General features: G+C 42.5%; 1 protein-coding gene across 3 annotated transcripts in view; it reads left to right on the top strand.

Annotated features, from left to right (window-relative positions):
• Positions 1-2,605: 2,605 nt before the first annotated feature.
• The window catches only part of RUFY2 (RUN and FYVE domain containing 2), a 28,634-nt gene continuing 12,658 nt past the window's right edge, over positions 2,606-18,581 (top strand). For 2 of the 3 annotated variants that reach the window (XM_075423116.1, XM_075423119.1), the window contains exons 1-11: positions 2,819-2,944; positions 5,383-5,556; positions 6,056-6,173; positions 7,630-7,731; positions 8,888-9,011; positions 11,170-11,231; positions 11,828-11,893; positions 15,295-15,364; positions 16,601-16,702; positions 17,472-17,588; positions 18,192-18,359. In XM_075423116.1, the coding sequence (XP_075279231.1) occupies positions 2,827-2,944; positions 5,383-5,556; positions 6,056-6,173; positions 7,630-7,731; positions 8,888-9,011; positions 11,170-11,231; positions 11,828-11,893; positions 15,295-15,364; positions 16,601-16,702; positions 17,472-17,588; positions 18,192-18,359 (1,221 nt within the window). In that variant the 5' untranslated portion in view covers positions 2,819-2,826. Of the gene's footprint in view, positions 2,668-2,818; positions 2,945-5,382; positions 5,557-6,055; positions 6,174-7,629; positions 7,732-8,887; positions 9,012-11,169; positions 11,232-11,827; positions 11,894-15,294; positions 15,365-16,600; positions 16,703-17,471; positions 17,589-18,191; positions 18,360-18,581 lie in introns of those variants that run through there. The other variant, XM_075423118.1, reaches the window with a different exon arrangement.

Raw genomic sequence — 18,581 nt, 5'->3', positions numbered from 1 at the left:
TCCAGCTTGTCCAGGTCCCTCTGGATGGCATCCCGTCCTTCTGGTGTCTCGACCGTACCACTCAGCTTGGTGTCATCTGCAAACTTGCTGAGGGTACACTCGATGTCACTGTCCATGTCATTGATAAATATATTGAACAGCACCGGTCCCAGTACGGACCCCTGAGGGACTCCACTCGTCACTGGTCTCCATCTGGACATTGAGCCGTTGACCACTACCCTTTGGCTGCGACCATCCAACCAATTCCTTATCCACCGAACGGTCCACCCATCAAATCCATGGCTCTCCAATTTAGAGAGAAGGATGTTGTGGGGGACCATGTCAAAGGCTTTACAAAAATCCAGATGGATGACATCCATAGGTTTTCCCTTGTCCACCCTTGTTGTTACACCATCATAGAAAGCCACTAGGTTGGTGAGGCAGGACTTGCCCTTGGTGAAGCCATGCTGGCTGTCTCGAATCACCTCCCTGTCCTCCATGTGCCTTAGCATATCTTCTAGGAGGATCTGTTCCATGATCTTCCCAGGCACAGAGGTGGGGCTGACAGGTCGGTAGTTCCCAGGGTCTTCCTTTCTACCCTTTTTGAAAAGGGGCACAATGTTTCCCTTTTTCCAGTCACTGGGAACTTCCCCTGACTGCCATGACTTTTCAAATATCATGGAGAGTGGCTTGGCAACTACGTCAGCCAGTTCCCTCAGGACTCTGGGATGCATCTCATCAGGTCCCATGGACTTCTGTACATTTAGGTTTTGCAGGAGGTCCCGAACCTGGTCTTCACTTACAGCTGGAGGGATTTTACCCTCCTGGTCTCCTTCATGCCACCCATCGACTCGGGAGGGGTGAGGAGAGAGGTTGCCAGTGAAGACTGAGGCAAAAAAGTTGTTGAGTACCTCAGCTTTCTCCTCATCTGCTGTTGTCAGTTTGCCGGTCTCGCTCATGAGCGGGGGTACGCTTTCTTTGACCATCTTTTTCCGGCTGACATACCTGTAGAAGCCCTTCTTGTTATTTGTCACATCCCTTGCCAAGTTCAGCTCCAGCTGTGCCTTGGCCTTCCTGACCCCATCCCTACACAACCGGGCAGCTTCCTTATACTCTTCCCAGGAAGCCAGTCCCTGCTTCCATTGCCTGTGCAGTTCCCTCTTCTTCCTTAGTTTGACCAGCATCTCTTGTCTCAGCCATGCCGGTCTCTTCCCTTCTCTGCCCGACTTCTTACACTTGGGGATCGAGAGCTCTTGCGCTCTGTGGAATACATCCTTAAAGACCTGCCAGCTCTGTTCTGTCCCCCTGTCCCTGAGGACCATTTCCCAGGGAGTCCTTCTGACTATCTCCTTGAAGAGCTGGAATTTTGCCCTCCTAAAATTTAGGGTCCTGACTATACTCTTCGTTACTCCCATTTCCCTCCGTAGCGTTAGTTCCACCAGCGCGTGGTCACTGCAGCCCACGCTACCTCCGATCTTGACATCCCCAACGAGCTCACTCGCATTGGTGACCACCAGGTCTAGTATCGCATCCCCTCGGGTAGGGGTACTTATTACCTGGCTTAAGAAGTTGTCTTCAATGCATTCTAGGAACCTGCTGGATTGCCTACAGCTTGCCATGTTGCTTTTCCAGCAGATGTCGGGGTGGTTGAAGTCCCCCAGTAGGACGAGAGGCTGCGAGCGTGAAGCCTCCTGGAGTTGGAGGAAGAACGCTTCGTCTGTCAGCTTCTCTTGATCTGGCGGCCTGTAGTAGACACCAACCACTAGGTTCCCTTTGTTGCCTCTCTCTCTGATTCTTGCCCATAAGCTTTCGACCTGCTCGTGGTTATTCTTCAGGGACAGATCTTCACTCTGTAATGTTTTCTTGATGTAAAGGGCAACGCCCCCGCCCCTCCTTCCTCATCTGTCCCTTCTGAACAGCCTGTAGCCATCAAGAGCCACATTCCAGACGTGGGATTCATCCCACCAAGTTTCCGTGATGGCAATCAGGTTGTAACTTTCCAGCAGCACGACTGCTTCCAACTCCTCCTGTTTGTTTCCGATGCTGCGTGACAAAAATTGGATTGAGCAGAGATCTACAGGGGAGAGGAAAGAGCATGATTTAGGGTAATTACTAAAGCAAAGCAACTTGTAGTGCTTAGGGTGCAGTACGCATAACCTGAGATCCCATCTCTCTATGACAAAAATGATGGGTGTCAGCACCTCAGAGCTCTGGGGCTACAGCAGTTCTGATTTTTCTGGTGAGATTCAAATTTCAGTCTTTTTTATTAATAAAAACAAAAAAAGTGTCCTCTCTGTGTGTTTGAAGAGACCAGCTGTTGCTCCTAGCACACTACTTCTCGAGCCCCTGGCCGGGAAGACTTTTGCCGAGGTGTTTCATAGTGTTTGTTCTGACGCCGGCTTTAGAGAGCTACGATTTGGAATAAAAGTCGGCTCGGAGCTTTTAGTCATAAGAGAGAGGCAGAGGTGATGCTCCCCGTGCTCACGGCAAGGACTCCATGAACAGTGCAGTAACCCCCGGCTGTCGGGATGCGACGGCAGCCGCCGGGCTGGTCCGGGCCGGGGGCGGGTCCTCCCACCGCCGGGGGCGCCGTTGGGCGCGGGCGGAGGGGCCGGGTCCACGCAGCGGCGGGACGGGCGGGGCCCGCAGGGAGCGGCCGAGACGGCGACTCTTCCTCTCCAGCCATGGGTGAGCGGCGGCCGCGGCGCCCGGGGAGCGGGGCCCGGGTCGGGCGGGGGACGCCGGGGCCAGCGGAGGAGGAGCGGGGGGCCCGCGCGCCCGCCGCCCCTCCGTCGCCGGGGGTGACGCCTGCGAGCCGCGCCGCGGCGGCGCCCGCGCAGGCGGAAAATGTCCGCTGCGGCGGGAGAGGGGCTGCGGGCGGGGGCAGCCTCCGGCCCCGCGGCCTCTGCGTCGGTGCGGGGGCCCGGGCCCGGGTCTCCCCTCCCTCCCCTCCTGTCTGCGGCAGGTGCGGCCGGCGCTGGCGGGACCCAGGCGGCGTGCCGGGGGCCGTGCCGTGGGCGGGCTGAGGGGTTGGTGCCCGTGAGGCGGCTGTCGCGGGGGGAAGTGCCTGTGTTCCGCTGTCGGGTGAGGCGGGAGACTCGCTCGGGCTGTGGCCGTAGCAACTGCGCGCTCGGGGGTGTTTTTGCACGCATACTGTTCGCGCCAGGGCTTTGGCTGCTCGTCCGGAGTGGGAGAGGAGCTAGTCAGACTTGGGGGGGGCTGGTGACATCTGGGCCGCCTGCACGTAGTCCCCGCGGGCGTTGCCGCTGTGGGGTGGGAAGAGCCCTTCATAGCTCGTTTTGCTGTGTATGTACGGTCAAGCCCCACAATCCCTGAGCGGCGGTTAGTAGAAAGCATGCCACGTGAAATTCTAAATCCTGGTCTTTTTTTATAGCTATCTTGAAGAAAGATAGCTACATGCAGGCAGACTGTGCTTTAAAACAGATGTAGTAAAAATGTGTTTCTGCCTCAGAAAGACCAGGTGAGAAGGCAGACGGTTAAAGTCGCAGCAGATGCAGAAGTCTCTCTGCGGGGAGGATCGGCTCCAGAAGTCAAAATGAGGTCGCCTGAAAAAGGAATTTGTAAGGTGCCTTTGAGGGAAATGGACTGGATGTGTATGGAGGGAGAGCTATCCGCCTGATGTCTGAATCGAGCAAGGCTTTTTCTACAACAGCATTCATACTTAGAACGGTTAATAGCAAACCTAATAGAAAAGCAGGTAGTCTGGCATGAGCTTTTACCAACAGAAACGCTCCTGTTGTTGCAAGCCGCCATCTGTTCCAGGCAGGAGTATGGATGGATGCTGCTCTTGGTAGGGTTGGGTCAGGCCCCAGCGGCTGAGCGGGCACGAAGTCAAGAGACAAACTAGTGAGCTGTGACTGCTAGCTGGGTAAATTTTTGCCAGAGCACTGTCCTTAATTGTCTTCTAACATCTTCTAGTGTTTTCTGTTGATGTACCGGTAAATTGAGAGACTATAGAAGTAGTTTTTAAGGTTATCTCGGGTATGTCATCTCAGTCTTTTTGTTTTTTTTCTAGAAAACTGAGATACATCATATTGTGTGGTAATAGGGCAATTTGCTGTTTGACAGGCAGTTAGGTGTACAGAAAATTAGAAAGTCATTTTCTCAGTTTCTAGTACCTGAATACCTAAAGCTGTGGTATGCAAGAAATGAGACAAGTCACTTCATTGCTGTTTGTGGAACTGAGGAAGTGTCCATCTGTTATAATGATTTGGGGTTGTTTTGGTTTGATGTATGCAGTTCTCTATGCTATGATGTGCAAAGAGATAAAGTCATATACTAGTACTCAAATTTGCAACGAAAGGGGCTCACATTTCTTCTCAGACACAAATCTGTAGAGATATTTTTACATCTGTGTCTCAGTGTCTTAAAAAAGAACATCTGTGTTCATTTGTTTGTTACTTCACTTGTTAGATTTAATTGCAGAAAACTGTAAACCATGAACTTTTTTTCCTTGTTTACAAGTTATTTTGATGCTGGTGAATAAACAGAGGTTTGTTTTGTCTCTATTTCAGTTTGGCAAAATAGAGGGTGGTCTGAATGTTTGAACTGCTTCATTACATAGAAAAATAAACTAGGAATCTCCTGAACACTCTGGTTTCAGTAGCTGGAGCTCTAAGAAGAGGAACCTTGTCCATTCTGTCAGATTAAGATGATTTTAAAACGCTGTGGGTTTTTTACTGACTAGATTTAATCCCCAGGTGTATTTTTGTAGTGTACATTTTGTAAAGTTTACCAAAAACATGATTAAGCTACAGCAAAACCTTTAGTTCTTAAACTGTCCTGTGTAGATAATACTTTTTAGCTGTGTGAGAAACTGAAATTTCAGTATGTAATATGTAATATTTTCCTGAAACTGCTCCAGGTTTACTGGCTGACACTATGCACAGCCTAAGAAGGAAAGCCTGTGTTTATGGCAGTCTGAAATTAAGACTACAGCAGAAAGTGATTATACATAGGAAACATGATGTCTGTTTCTGTAGTTAGGCTATAATACACTAAATAGATGCCTACATTAGCAGGAGTGCTGCTTTGATATCATGGTAAGGGCCCTCATTGCTGCTTTGCAGCAGGGCTTTTGAGCCTGTGTTAATTTGCAGTTAGTGACTGCTTCGGAGATGTGCTGAGACAACACAGTGCCTGAGAACTGGCATTTCCGGCCTTGTTTTTTCATCTGCCTCTGGAAACAGTCTGTAAGGGTGTTTGTTGCAGTCAATGTTTTTTTATAACATGATGGTTTATAGCACTTACTAGATTATTCCTTTGAGTTTTATCTAGATTACGGTAAGTTTTTCTTTGAACGAAGTGGCCGTAAAACATCTTACTATTTTGTGTCTCTTCTAAAACGTGAACCATAACTTTTTTTTTTCTGTATTGTCTTAGCTGTAAAGGACCCTACAGCCGTAGAAAGAGCAAATTTACTGAACATGGCTAAACTGAGTATCAAAGGACTCATTGAATCCGCTTTGAGCTTTGGCCGCACTCTGGATTCCGACTACCCTCCTTTGCAGCAGTTCTTTGTTGTCATGGAGCACTGCCTGAAGCATGGCCTTAAAGGTGTGGAAGTTTCTCTAGCTTCGTTTCTCATCCCAAACGTGCCATTTTTCTTCCTTTCTTTCTTTCCTGAACAAAATAAAATCACAGTGTGTTATGTTGCTTTAAGAAGTGAAGAAAACTTGTAAGTTGTTACCTGCTACATTTAATAGTGTCATTATTAATACTTCACAACATGTATTTCCATATTTGCCAACTTTTTCTTTTGTATACCATTTGTTGTAAGTGGTACAGGGATTACCACAACTGCAAGTATGTAGCTAACTTGTATTTTTACCTAGTCATCCTTTGTATATTATTTTATCCTAGCACAGCAATTTTATGTTCATGGCAAAGGGATTCATAACATGGCTTTGGATATTGGTCAGCTGACCAGTGTCAAAATTATCTGTTATCTGGAAATCTAGGCTCAGCTGTTAACCCTTTCATCACACCAGCTATTTTGAAGGAAGCTACTGCAGTAATTTAAATTAATTCAGTTACTTGATTTTTCTTTTCCTAGTAAGAAAATCCTTTCTAAGCTACAATAAAACCATCTGGGGTCCTCTGGAACTTGTGGAGAAATTGTATCCAGAAGCTGAGGAAATAGCAGCAAGTGTCAGAGATTTGCCTGGCCTTAAGTAAGTTGTATGGGTAAAATGCAGCAAGAAAATGAAGGACCTGATTGAGAATCTACAGATGTCTCATGATTTCATTTGGCATTAATCAAGCCTTTGAACAGCTAGCACATAATATTGGGGGAGAGCACTGGTGAATCCTGCTAGCTTTTCATATTCTGAACAAAACAGCTAAAAAAGTAGGTTTTTAATGTTGTTTTCTGATGTTCCTGGGGGAAGAGTTTTCTGAATGGTGGACAAAAATGGTGCAAAAAGGAATGGGTTGTGTATCAAATGATCTGCAGCCTAGAACTGCAGCAAACATGGAGTCTAGTCCACAAGGCTGTATAAAAACAAAAGGTAACGTACTAAAGAGGAAAGTATTAGGGAGCTTTTCAGATTCTTGTGTGTAAAGTCCTTTGCAAATGTAAATTTGTGCTGTGAACTACAGTCTCCTCCTATTCCTCTGCACTCTGCTTTTGCATTTAGCTTTATAATTGGCCGTACATTAAATTCCAGAAGGGTTTGGTTACACTGTGATTGGTATATGGCAGCATAAGGGTTATAATTTATAGCTTTAGACCTTATCTAAAGCACATAGGTGTATAAATTATTACTCTAGTATCAGGCCAGATGAAATAATACCCTTTGCCAAGTGTGTTACATTGTTCCTATCCTGACATAGGATCTGAGGTTTTTGTGGTTTTGTTGCATTTATGTGCTTACCACTTCTAAGTATGCGAGCGCTAGAAGAAGAGAATCTAAGGTCCAGGTTTAATTTAGTTGGATATTAATGTTTGCCAGTTACATACACTTTCATCTTTTTTGAATTGTCTTTCTAAGATACCACTGAATTTGTAAACAAGTATGACGTCAAGCTAGATTTCAGTACATGTTGTGTAGGATTGGGAAGGCAAGCTTGCATGACGAATTGTAATGGACATTTGGTTACTTTTCTCACAGTTCTTTTGAAGACTTTGTAAACAACTTGCAGAAAGGAGTCTGAGTTGTTGGAGGCATTTTACTTCAGCTAGAAACAGGACTTTCAAGATTAGCTTTATAGGCACTGTCAGGTTAAGAAAGTGGTACTACTTCTACAGGAAAACAGCACCATTCTTAAAAATTCTTTCCATGGTGCTAGCCATGTACTATGTGAAAACAAAGCACACTGAAATACAGCAGTGTGTAGAAACTTGCATGTTTTCACTCTCTGAACAAAACAGTTAATTTTACTGTCAGGCTTTTGTGCTTTCTGTGTTTGTGTACTTTCCAGGGTCTGCTCCCAAGCCCAGCTGAGTTTATGAAGATTTTTCTGATACTATCCCAAAGCCTGGCTTCCCAGACTGCATTGCTCAACTAATAGTTTAAAGTACCCTTTCAGAAATACCAATTGCTGTACCAATGGACTGGTTAGATGTTTAAGACAGTGATTTAATTGATACATTGTTGATTTGGGACTGTTCATGCCTTTTTTTTTCAGAACACCACTGGGCCGTGCAAGGGCCTGGTTGCGGTTAGCACTGATGCAGAAGAAAATGGCAGACTATCTTCGCTGTCTGATCATTCAAAGAGATCTTCTCAGGTAAACAATTAAGTAAATTTTGTTTATAATTTATTTTTAGAGGTTTAGGCTCCTGAAAAAAAAAATCATTATTTTCTATTTGCTACTTTTGAATGTGTCCTTAGTGTAGCAAGGTGTAGCTTCTGGTTTGCAGGCTGATTTTTTTCCCATCCTTGGGGTTGAGGGACCAAACACTGCTGCCTCATCAAGATTGAGGGCCAGCTGACGGGTAATGTTTCCTCCCCATCATGTAGGGGGGACCCCTCTGCACTGTGCCTGACTCTTCTTTCATAGATGTGGGTGATGAGGAAGGGCTCCTGATGCGTTCCTCCACCATGCAGCATATGGACTAGCAACTTCTGGAGAAGAGATGAATTTCACCCCTACCGTATGCATGGTTTCCTACTGAGCTACTGTTGCATGGAGGACGATTGCCTTGAACTTTCCTTTCACAGTTCTAAAACTGGCATTGCTCTCTGCCAGTATAACTTCTCCTTCTGGACGGGGTAGTTGAAGTACAAAGGGAAAAAACCCTTGTGTTGGGTTCACCCTTGACACTGGTGTTCAACAGCTCTGGACTTTTCCACTGAAAGCGCTGTTTGTTTCATGGAGTCTAAAACTTTATTTAAAAAATGCAAGGAGGAGGAAGTAAATGTTTGGTATGCTGTTGTTAAGTGTTTTTCTTTTAAAAACCTTTTTAGCATTTCAGCCCTTTCAGTTTCTCTTCTCTTACTCATTTAAGTCCAGGCCTTTTTTCACACAACACAAATTTTTTACTGTTATTCTTTTGCATTCTGTAGTGTTTCTGAATAGCATAAGAATTGTCTCAGTCAACATGGCCAAACATCCATCTGTTGCAGTATTCTAGTCAAAAGTGGCTAATAGCAAGTGAATGAGTCTTGCCTCCCAGATTTCCCAGCCCTCCAGCAGCTCGTGGCTCAGACTTCTGGAGCCGAAGGTGGTATCTTTGTTTGTAATAACCTCTGAGACAAACCATACGCTTTCAATTTTTAAATATTTATGAGGTGGAAGTATGGGCAGACCCAGTTAATCTTTAAGTGTGTTGCAGTAAGGCTAAAATAAGAGAAACAATTCAGATTTAATGTCAGTTATTAGTAATTTATTGGGTGTAAATATACTGAATATACCAGTAATGTGCAATTTTCTTCCTTAACAGTGAATTTTATGAGTATCATGCACTAATGATGGAGGAAGAAGGAGCAGTTATTGTTGGGCTATTAGTTGGGTTAAATGTGATAGATGCTAACCTGTGTGTGAAGGGAGAAGACCTAGATTCACAAGTAAGTCAATACAGGTAAAGTAATGTACATGCAATCCATAACATTTTTATGTACGGTGGATTTTGTTGCTATGCAGTTGTGACTTGTTAGAAATCTCACGTGAGACTGTTTAGGGCATGATCCAGCTCCTGGATCAGTGGGGGCTGTTGCATTAACCTCAGTGTCAGTTGTGTCAGACCTTTAGATGGTGATAATGGTCAGAGTGCAAGGGTAAACTTTTATGCTTTGTCATCAGACGGATGCAGTAGATGCAGTAGTAGCAATGCAGAGTTCTTTCCGTCTTAATTGTGTAACTCGTCCTTCTCCTTCGCGGGAGAAGTGTAGTTCCATGATCACTTTATCCCATTTTGTTCATTTATTGTAGTTCTGAAACAGAATAGGAGTCTTAAGGGCCTGAAACAAAAACTTGCTACACGTAATGTAATAAAAGACCTTGTAAGAGAGTGACTGTTTTCAGTCTGCTAAACAAGACTTAGAGTTCTTCCTCCTATGCAAAGTGCTTTGACCTTGAACTCTGATCTTTTCAAAGAAAATCTTACGGATTCTTTTTAAAGGCAGATGCGCAAGTGTTTTTAAATAAGCGTAGGCTGTGTTCAGTCCCGACTGGTTTTGTCCAGCTTTTTTGTGGAAAAAATCTTAATAATTTAAGTAATTATTGCATTTCAGCATCTATTTTATGAAAAAGCAATTTCTATGGCAAAGAATGGGAATCATAGGATTAAGTTGTCTTCGATTGTTCGTTCTAGTTACTATGTAATGTTATAGGCACTGATCTTGCACACCAGAGGATGTAATATTGAAAAATCTGTAGTTATACAAAACTTATCAATGTGCTCTTCTTAGTATTGAGAATTATATGTGTGTATGATAAATCACAAAATCTATTACTAGCTACACATTTGTTACTGAGGTCACTTGATGGCTCTGCTGTATGAGCGGACATAAAACTTGATTTGAAAAGGTAGTTGTGGCTGTCCAGATGAGATTTTAGAGTAATTCTGTTTGTGAGGAGTAGTGTAAATAAGGGACCTTCTCAGAGAAGCCAGAAGCAGCAAGTTGTATTGAGCACAAAGAGAAACTTCTGACGGATGATGGAAATCACATCTGGGAGCATAGTTTTGGTGTGTTAGAAGAACGCTATTCAATGGTGAAATGTGTGTATGCACACAGGGAGAATGAAAGTAGCTTTTATAGAGATAACATTTTACTTTTTTCATAGAGAGAGTATTTTGCTTAAATAAGCAAAATATGTTTTTAGAAAAGCTTTTGGAGGAGAGACTTTAGAAGAGATATGGAAAGAACAATTAGAAGACCATCATAGGAAACTGATGGGAGAGCGTTGTGCAAACCAAGGAAGTGTTAGACTTGGCAAGTTACTTGTATTCAAAAGCTAAAGGGAGCTCAAGAAGGAAACAGCAGATCAGAGAAATTGAACCACTTTTGTGAAGAGGCTTCTAGAGACCAGAAAGGAAGAGTTGTGGTAAAGCAAACGTGGTTAAATACTTTTGTTAGAGGTTCGTGAATAGAGTTGGAAACAGAACTCATGGTAATGTTATTTATAGTATATATAACTAAATTACAATTGAATAGAAAATAATTAGATTCAGATTTAGAAGGTTTAAAAATGAACGCAGTTGAGTTGGCACACCTGGTAAGCAGCAAGTGTGGAGAGGTAGCATTATTTAGCAAGGCACATTGAAAAGCTAAACATGGGGGAAACATCAGTTTGGGACATACTCTGTGATAGGAAATAATGTCAAACACTACAGACAAATTATCACAAGTCTGCTCAGTCAGTGATAGGGTTGAGTAGAATCTGATAATTCCCCAAAATAAAGTCTTCCTGTGAGTTCTTGGCTAAGCTCAGTCAGAGGTGAGAAGACATCTTTTCTTTGGGATTTGGTACCTGGCATGTTGTTAATTTTGTTCAAAGATAACATTATTCTTAACAAATACGTGAAGCTACACTTCAAAAAAAAGAAAAAAGAATCTTATGTAAAATGTTACAGTTCAGTTTTTTGAGCTTCTGGCTGGAACTGGACCAATCTTAAAAAAGCTGATGTAACTGAGGTTTTAGTAATTCTGTAGCCACAAGACTGTCCACATCAACAGCAGTTACTTGTATGATATGAAACTGTGTACCTTTGCTTTCCCCTAGGTCGGGGTGATCGATTTCTCTATGTATTTAAAGAGTGATGATGACATTGGGGGTAAGGAAAGGTATGTCCTCATCAAATACCTCAGATTTTGCATGTTAACAAATTATTTTTTGACTGGTGACCTATTCTTTGTAGAATGAAGTCAGGTTTCCCAAAGATGAAGTTTACTGATCTCGCAGTGTTGGGAAAAAATTTATGCTACATTGTTCTGTATTACTAGTTAGCTGGATGAATACTTGCACTTTGAAGCCAGATTCAGTAACATCACCTACTTCCTTTATCTGATGGACAGTATTGGAGTGTTGCAAGGCAGCCGTGAAAAAGAACCTGCTAACCTTTAAGTCCTCAGCTTGGGATTTAGTCAGTATTTCAAAGAACCAGAAATATGGCAGAGTATATAAACATCCTTTTTCTTTTGAGACTGTGTATGTTCTTATGTTTCCTGTAGAGAAATTATTTACAGTAAAAGCATTGGGGTTTTTTGTCTCACTGATGTCACAACATGTAAATTATTGACTTCATGATTGTGAGATGAAGTTGCTTCCATTTTTTTAAAAAAGCGCAGTAAAGGTGGATATTTGCATATGATCGATAAGTGTATTTTCAGTACATAGTTCACTACATCATTATGCTAATTTTATTATGTGTTTGCTTTAGAAATTTACAGATTGCTGCAATTTTGGACCAAAAGAATTATGTTGAAGAACTAAACAGACAACTGAAGTAAGTATTACTTTGAAGTATGCATGTCAGTCCAGCCTTACGGGTAAAACTCCTCTAATTCCTTAGGTACCACAGCTTTGTGAGAGAGAACTTCAGAGACAGGGGTGCAAATTCTCCATGTTTATACTAAGGATGCAGTGAAGTTGGAAAGGATACACTCTTCTGGAGACACTTGGGAAGTCCCAGTTTCCATGCTTTGGTTTTTTGACACTCAGAACCTTTAGTCTACAAAGAAATGAAAAACAGTAGGCCAAAATTGATCAAGGTCCTCATGATTCATAACGTTACAGGAATTAAAAGCTTGAGAAAGTTCACTGCTTGCGGGAAACTATTTATACATTGTAGGTTCTGGTTCCTGGAGAAACAGTTTTCAGGAAAACAACCTTTTCCCCATACTCTGCTGGATGGAGCAAAGCTAGTCCTGTGTTCAGGACTGTGTCCTAGTCCAGCAAACCAGTGTGTGTTCCTGTACAAATAAAGGAGCAGCAATTGTAGTTCTCTGAGGAGTATTGTACAAAATGAAACAGTGTGAGGAGCTAAAAAAGAAAACCCCAACAAACAACAAACCCACAAAGAACTTCTGTAGGATCTGTAGCATAGCTGATCTTCTTCATCCCTTTTTGAAATGCAATCATATTTTTTAATTTTTAAAGTTGGTAATCTTGATCTTTAGTTACTATATGGCTGCTGTTGGGGTAACTCCGAGTAGGTAACTCTGTAGGGTACTCTGATTTCACAGAATCACAGAATGGTAGGGGTTGGAAGGGACCTCTGTGGGTCATCTAGTCCAACCCTCCTGCTGAAGCAGGGTCACCTACAGCAGGCTGCACAGGACCTTGTCCAGGCAGGTCTTGAATATCTCTAGAGAAGGAGACTCCACAGCCTCCCTGGGCAGCCTGTTCCAGTGCTCCGTCACCCTCAGAGGGAAGAAGTTCTTCCTCATGTTCAGACGGAACTTCGTGTGCTTCAGTTTGTGCCCATTGCCCCTTGTCCTGTCACTGGGCACCACTGAAAAGAGCTTGGCCCCATCCTCCTGACACCCACCCTTCAGATATTTGTGAGCATATATTAGGTCCCCTCGCAGCCTTCTCTTCTTCAGGCTGAACAAGCCCAGCTCCCTCAGCCTCTCCTTGCAGGAGGGCAGTGTAGAGGGGAAGGAGAACCTCCCTCGACCTGCTGGCCACATTCCTCCTAATGCACCCCAGGATCCCATTGGCCTTCTCGGCAGCCAGGGCACACTGCTGGCTCATGGTTAACCTGTCGTTCACCAGGACACCCAGGTCCCTCTCCACAGAGCTGCTCTCCAGCAGGTCCGCTCCAAGCCTGTACTGGTGCATGGGGCTGTTCCTCCCCAGGTGCAGGACCCTGCATTTGCCCTTGTTGAACCTCATTAGGTTCCTCTCTGCCCAACTATCCAGCCCGTCCAGGTCATGCTGAATGGCAGCACAGCCTTCCGGTGTATCTACCACTCCTCCCAGTTTGGTGTCATCAGCAAACTTGCTGAGGGTACATTCTAACTCTTCATCCAGGTCATTGATGAAGAAGTTAAACAAGGCTGGGCCCAGTACTGACCCCTGGGGGACACCACTAGTTACTGGCCTCCAACTAGACTCAGCGCTGCTGATGACAACCCTCTGAGTTCTGCCATTCAGCCAGTTCTCAATCCACCCCACTGACCACTCATCCAGCCCACACTTCCTGAGCTTCCCTAGGAGGATGTTATGGGAGACCGTGTCGAAAGCCTTGCTGAAGTCAAGGTAGACAACATCCACGGCTCTCCCCTCATCTACCCAGCCAGTCATGCCATCGTAGAAAGCTATCAGGTTGGTTAGGCATGATTTCCCCTTGGTGAATCCATGCTGACTACTCCTGATAACCTTCTTTTCCTCCACTTGCTTGTTGATGACCTCTAGGATAAGCTGCTCCATCACCTTTCCCAGGATGGAGGTGAGGCTGACTGGCCTTTAGTTCCCTGGGTCCTCCTTCTTGCCCTTTTTGAAGATTGGAGTGACATTTGCCTTTCTCCAGTCCTCGGGCACCTCTCCTGTCCTCCAGGACCTCTCAAAGATGATGGAGAGTGGCTCAGCAATGACATCTGCCAGCTCCCTCAGCACTCATGGGTGCATTCCATCGGGGCCCATGGATTTGTGAGCGTCCAGATCGCTTAAGCGATCCCTCACACAGTCCTCCTCGACCAAGGGAAAGTCGTCCTCTCTGTGGGCTTCTTCTCTTACCTCCGGGGCCTGGGATTCCTGAGGGCCTGCCTTGGCACTGAAGGCTGAAGCAAAGAAGGCATTCAGTAGCTCTGCCTTCTTTGCATCCTCCGTCACCAGGACACCCGCCTCATTCAGCAGCGGCCCCACATTGTCCCTAGCCTTCCTTTTGCTGTTGATTTGAAATTGTGTCGGCCACTGAGCAAAAAACTTAAACAGGACAGAGTAACTGAGTTGCGTCAAATATGAGCAAAATGAAAGTAAGTTAAGGATGGGAAAGGAACAGTCACAGTTAATAGTGGTGTTTGTGTGATGATAGCTGTCATTATTAGGGTCAGCGAGCCCCTGTGTATTGAGAATGTTCTGGTACACTGGTTTGTGCATAGAATTACTTACAAACCAGTGGTTCAGCAACTCTCCTGTTTTATTTCGGGTCAGCTGTTCCTTTCCACACATCCTAAAATGTATTAATCTTCTCTACCTTGCCATTCTTAACGAACTGGTAACTTCTGAGGGACACCACAGTAGAAATCTGTGGAAAAGTAAATGGTGTGACAGAGTTGAGTTTTTTTTCTGTGTGTAAAGTGCAGCCTAAAAAAATGTTCTTACAGCAGAAATAGGCAATTGGGTAGTGGAGAAAAGCTTGGATGTAGGTTGGTGTGATAAAAAAACACAAGAGTAATAAAAGAACAAAATTCTGGTAAGACTTATGAATGAAGTCAAGAAGCATCAAGATAGAGCTAGCCTGAGGATATATCTCAAAAATGTGGATAAGCAAGTAATTTTATAACAGGAAGGGAATTGGAGGAAGAAGGCCTGGAGATTGGTTTTGTTAATAAAAACGAGGGGGGAGGGAACTCAAGAAGATTGTAGACTGTCTTTTAAGGGCACTCATTAAACGTTTGGATACACTATAGTTGTGAGGATACAGGAAAGGGAGAACACATGTAAAGTCACACCAAACAAGCAGTTTAAATGACAGGGATGGCATTGGGAGTTGGAAAGAAGAAAGAAAGAAACGTTCAACAAGTGAGACTAATGTTCTTATATTTAGGAAAACCGCAAATAAGAGTAGCAGACCTTTTAGCACTTAACCATTTGTCATTGTACCTCGCAGTAAAGCTTTGGAGCTTGGTTGAATGAGTTTTGATGTAGTTTTGAATATTGGTTTTCCTTTTTCTATTTCAGTAGCACGGTTAGCAGTCTACATGCAAGAGTTGATTCACTAGAGAAATCAAACACTAAACTGATCGAAGAGGTATTATTTTTTATTTAGTAATGTGTAATAGATATTATTTACTCTCAAATACAATTTTTATAAATACACTTACATTATTTTAGCCTACGTGGGTTCTGTATAATATGTTCGGATATCTTTATTTTGGCTTGAAGAAAGGTGCAGTAGCTGCAGGGATTTGAAGTCAGCTTGCCTAGGAAGCCTGCAGCATCAGTAAATGAATTCTATAGAACATTGCAGTTTCCCACTTTGGACAAAACCAGAAGACAAGCCTTTCTTCATGCCAGCTGTCAGTCTGATTTTGTGCAGATGACTAGTCTGTAATGGATGACACCGGTTGCTACAAAGAGACAGAAACTAGTTCACCAAGCAGTTTCTGTTGCCGTTCTCAGCTTCAGCCAAAGGATTGTTTCTTACTTATTTACCATACGCTTATATACAGTTTTTAGACTTGTCTAGCACTGGTTTTGTATTTATATCCTATGTTTTGGTTATCTTTGATGCTTGACTAGATTCCAGTATTTTTAGCTATATAAGAGAGAGTGCAATTTTTTTAAATCCGAGATGCCTGAGAAAAAGTTAATGAAGGGGAAAATTTGAAATGCCTCAATTCGGCTGTTGAAGTAATAGCTAGCTCACTCTGAGTATTGATGTATCCAGATAGAGGGAAAACATTTTTTTCAAGTGCAATGCTCAGAGTATTCTAGTTCTTTTACAAGCCTTCAGCCCAGCTGTCCATCTGTTTTGATCAGCTGGCTTATAATTATGACATTAAGGTATATACTGTAGGGCCCAGACATAATATTTTCTCTTTTGTAAATAATGTTTTCTTTCCATCTGGGAGAGGTCGTCTTATGTAAATTGCTCCATATGATGCATTAAAATGTCCAAAAAAGAACAGAACTGTAGATATTTGAATCCAAATTCAAAGAAAAATAAATAGAATGAGGAAAGGGAGTAGAGAGTCTTTAAGTCATATGAAGCAATGAAAAGAAAGTATATTCTTTACTAGACATGAAATAAGTATCTTGAATACGCAGGCTGTTGTGTAATGAAAATGACTCATTAGTAAAACCAGGAGCTTTATGTTTTCTTTAAAAAAGAATTAAACCCCCGTTTGGTAGACTTGCTAGAACAGGGCAGAGAAAGTCTTGTCTTGCATTCATCAGAAAATTTTTTCTTTATTTCCACTCACGAAAGTGGTCACACTGTGGTCATGTTGCTTTTCCTTTTTTTCTTTCTTCCCCCCTCCCCTAGCTAGCGATAGCCAAAAACAATATAATTAAACTTCAGGAAGAAAATCATCAATTAAGGAGTGAAAATACCCTTATTTTGATGAAAACACAGCATCATCTAGAGGTATGTTAGCTGTACTATATTTAACATAGTAACATCATGTGGTTCATTGTCATTTGAATGTTCTTACATTGCAACTTGAAGTAAGCTGGGCCAAATCTAAAACAATTTTTATTTGGGAAAGGACTTGTTAGATCTCGGAAGCTTTATAATGACATAAATATATCAAAATTATAGGAGACTAGGTTGAACCATATGCAAATTGTGTAGCATTTTTCCTTATATTCTTTCTAGCTTTCTTCCCTTCTTCCTTTTTTCTTGAAGCCATAAGCTATATCTAAGAGCATTTAAGTCAATATTATCTGAAAATCACGTCAAAGTGGTGCGTGTTTTAGTTGGCAAACTGTCTATTCTGACCTGTCTCATTATATCAAATATCATTTGGAGTAATTGTGTATATGATTGCTGAACATTTTTAAAGCTGTGATTTGTAGCTCCTTATGTAACTTCCTGTATGGGTTTTACAGGTTAATTGCTAAAAGCTCAGATTAAGCAGGTGTTTGGATTGCTCAGTACTGAAGCAGTTGACTATTAGGTTGACTTACTGAAGGAGGACTGTACCGCAGTACAGATGTTTATTTTGCTAGATTTACTCAATTCTCATTATAAAACCAATGACTACGTAGCACAAACAGCTTTTTCCCAGTTTGTGTTGTACTTGGAGGATGTATTTTTAAGCTTTTTTTTTTCCTCCTAAGTGTTAAATTTATGATTTATGCTATTAAGTGCTAAACATGTGATGAAGAAAGATAGAGTCTCTGTATCCTCGTAGGCAACTAAAGTGGATGTTGAAGCAGAACTTCAGACATACAAACACTCCAGGCAGGGTTTAGATGAAATGTACAATGAAGCACGTAGACAGCTTCGAGAAGAATCACAACTTCGACAAGTAAGTGCTCTTTTTTAGGATTACGCAAACTTCTAGAAAAGATTATGCCTGAGAAGGGTCAGTATGTAAATATTTCTAGTTTTTTCTTTTGCTGAGCTTAGATGCTTTCTTTCATTGACTTTAACTGCCTGAAATAAAGTTTTTTTAACAGAGCAAGCAATACACCAACATTTCTGTGACAATGTTGCTAAAGCATAGTAAAGAAAATGCATTTTCTTTGAGAAATTTTTAGGTAAGTTGTTAGCAATACTGTATGCTCTATATGTATGCTAAATCTTTCTTGTGAAAATAGAAATTCTTTAGTTATATTTTTGTAATTAATACTTAGGCAACTCTATGCAACACTGGCAGTGTAATTTCTTACAATGTGAGTTATCATCTCCCAAAGGTAAAAAAAAAAAGGCATTGGTCATGAAGTGCATGAGAATGTATTGTTTATGTACTGGATAATTGGCAAAGGTAAAGAGGGGCAGAATTTCTGAAGTGGTGGCATAGGTGGTGCTGCAGCTCTGTTAGGATTAGCTTTTGTCTTTTTCAAGAGAGCAATAAAATGTTGCGTAATGGTTTAAAGATTCTGTGATGTGTTGTGTTTGTGTTTTATAGGAGATGGAGAATGAGCTAGTGGTTCAAGTTAGTATGAAACATGAGATAGAACTTGCCATGAAGTTGCTGGAGAAGGACATCCATGAGAAGCAGGATACCCTCATAGGCCTTCGACAGCAGCTTGATGAAGTTAAAGCAATTAACATGGAAATGTACCAAAAGCTGCAGGTAAAGGAATAGTCTGCTGTTAAACTGATGAAACGACTTTGGCTGGAAGAAGAGAGATGTATTACCATTTTGTTTAGTTAAATACTGGTGTTTCCTTAATTTTTGGTTTCTTTCTACTTCTTGGGTCAGCTTGTTGTTTTGGAATGTTACTAGATGCAAGCATGATTTCACACAAAGCAGTTCTTAAGGCAGTCAGTGGGTTTATAGAAGAAAAGAGCATAA

This window comes from Opisthocomus hoazin, chromosome 6 (assembly GCF_030867145.1).
Source record: "Opisthocomus hoazin isolate bOpiHoa1 chromosome 6, bOpiHoa1.hap1, whole genome shotgun sequence".
In the NCBI taxonomy this organism is placed as follows: domain Eukaryota; kingdom Metazoa; phylum Chordata; class Aves; order Opisthocomiformes; family Opisthocomidae; genus Opisthocomus; species Opisthocomus hoazin.
The sequence above is the reverse complement of the archived record's forward strand: the minus strand, read 5'-3'. Positions and strand labels throughout refer to the sequence as shown.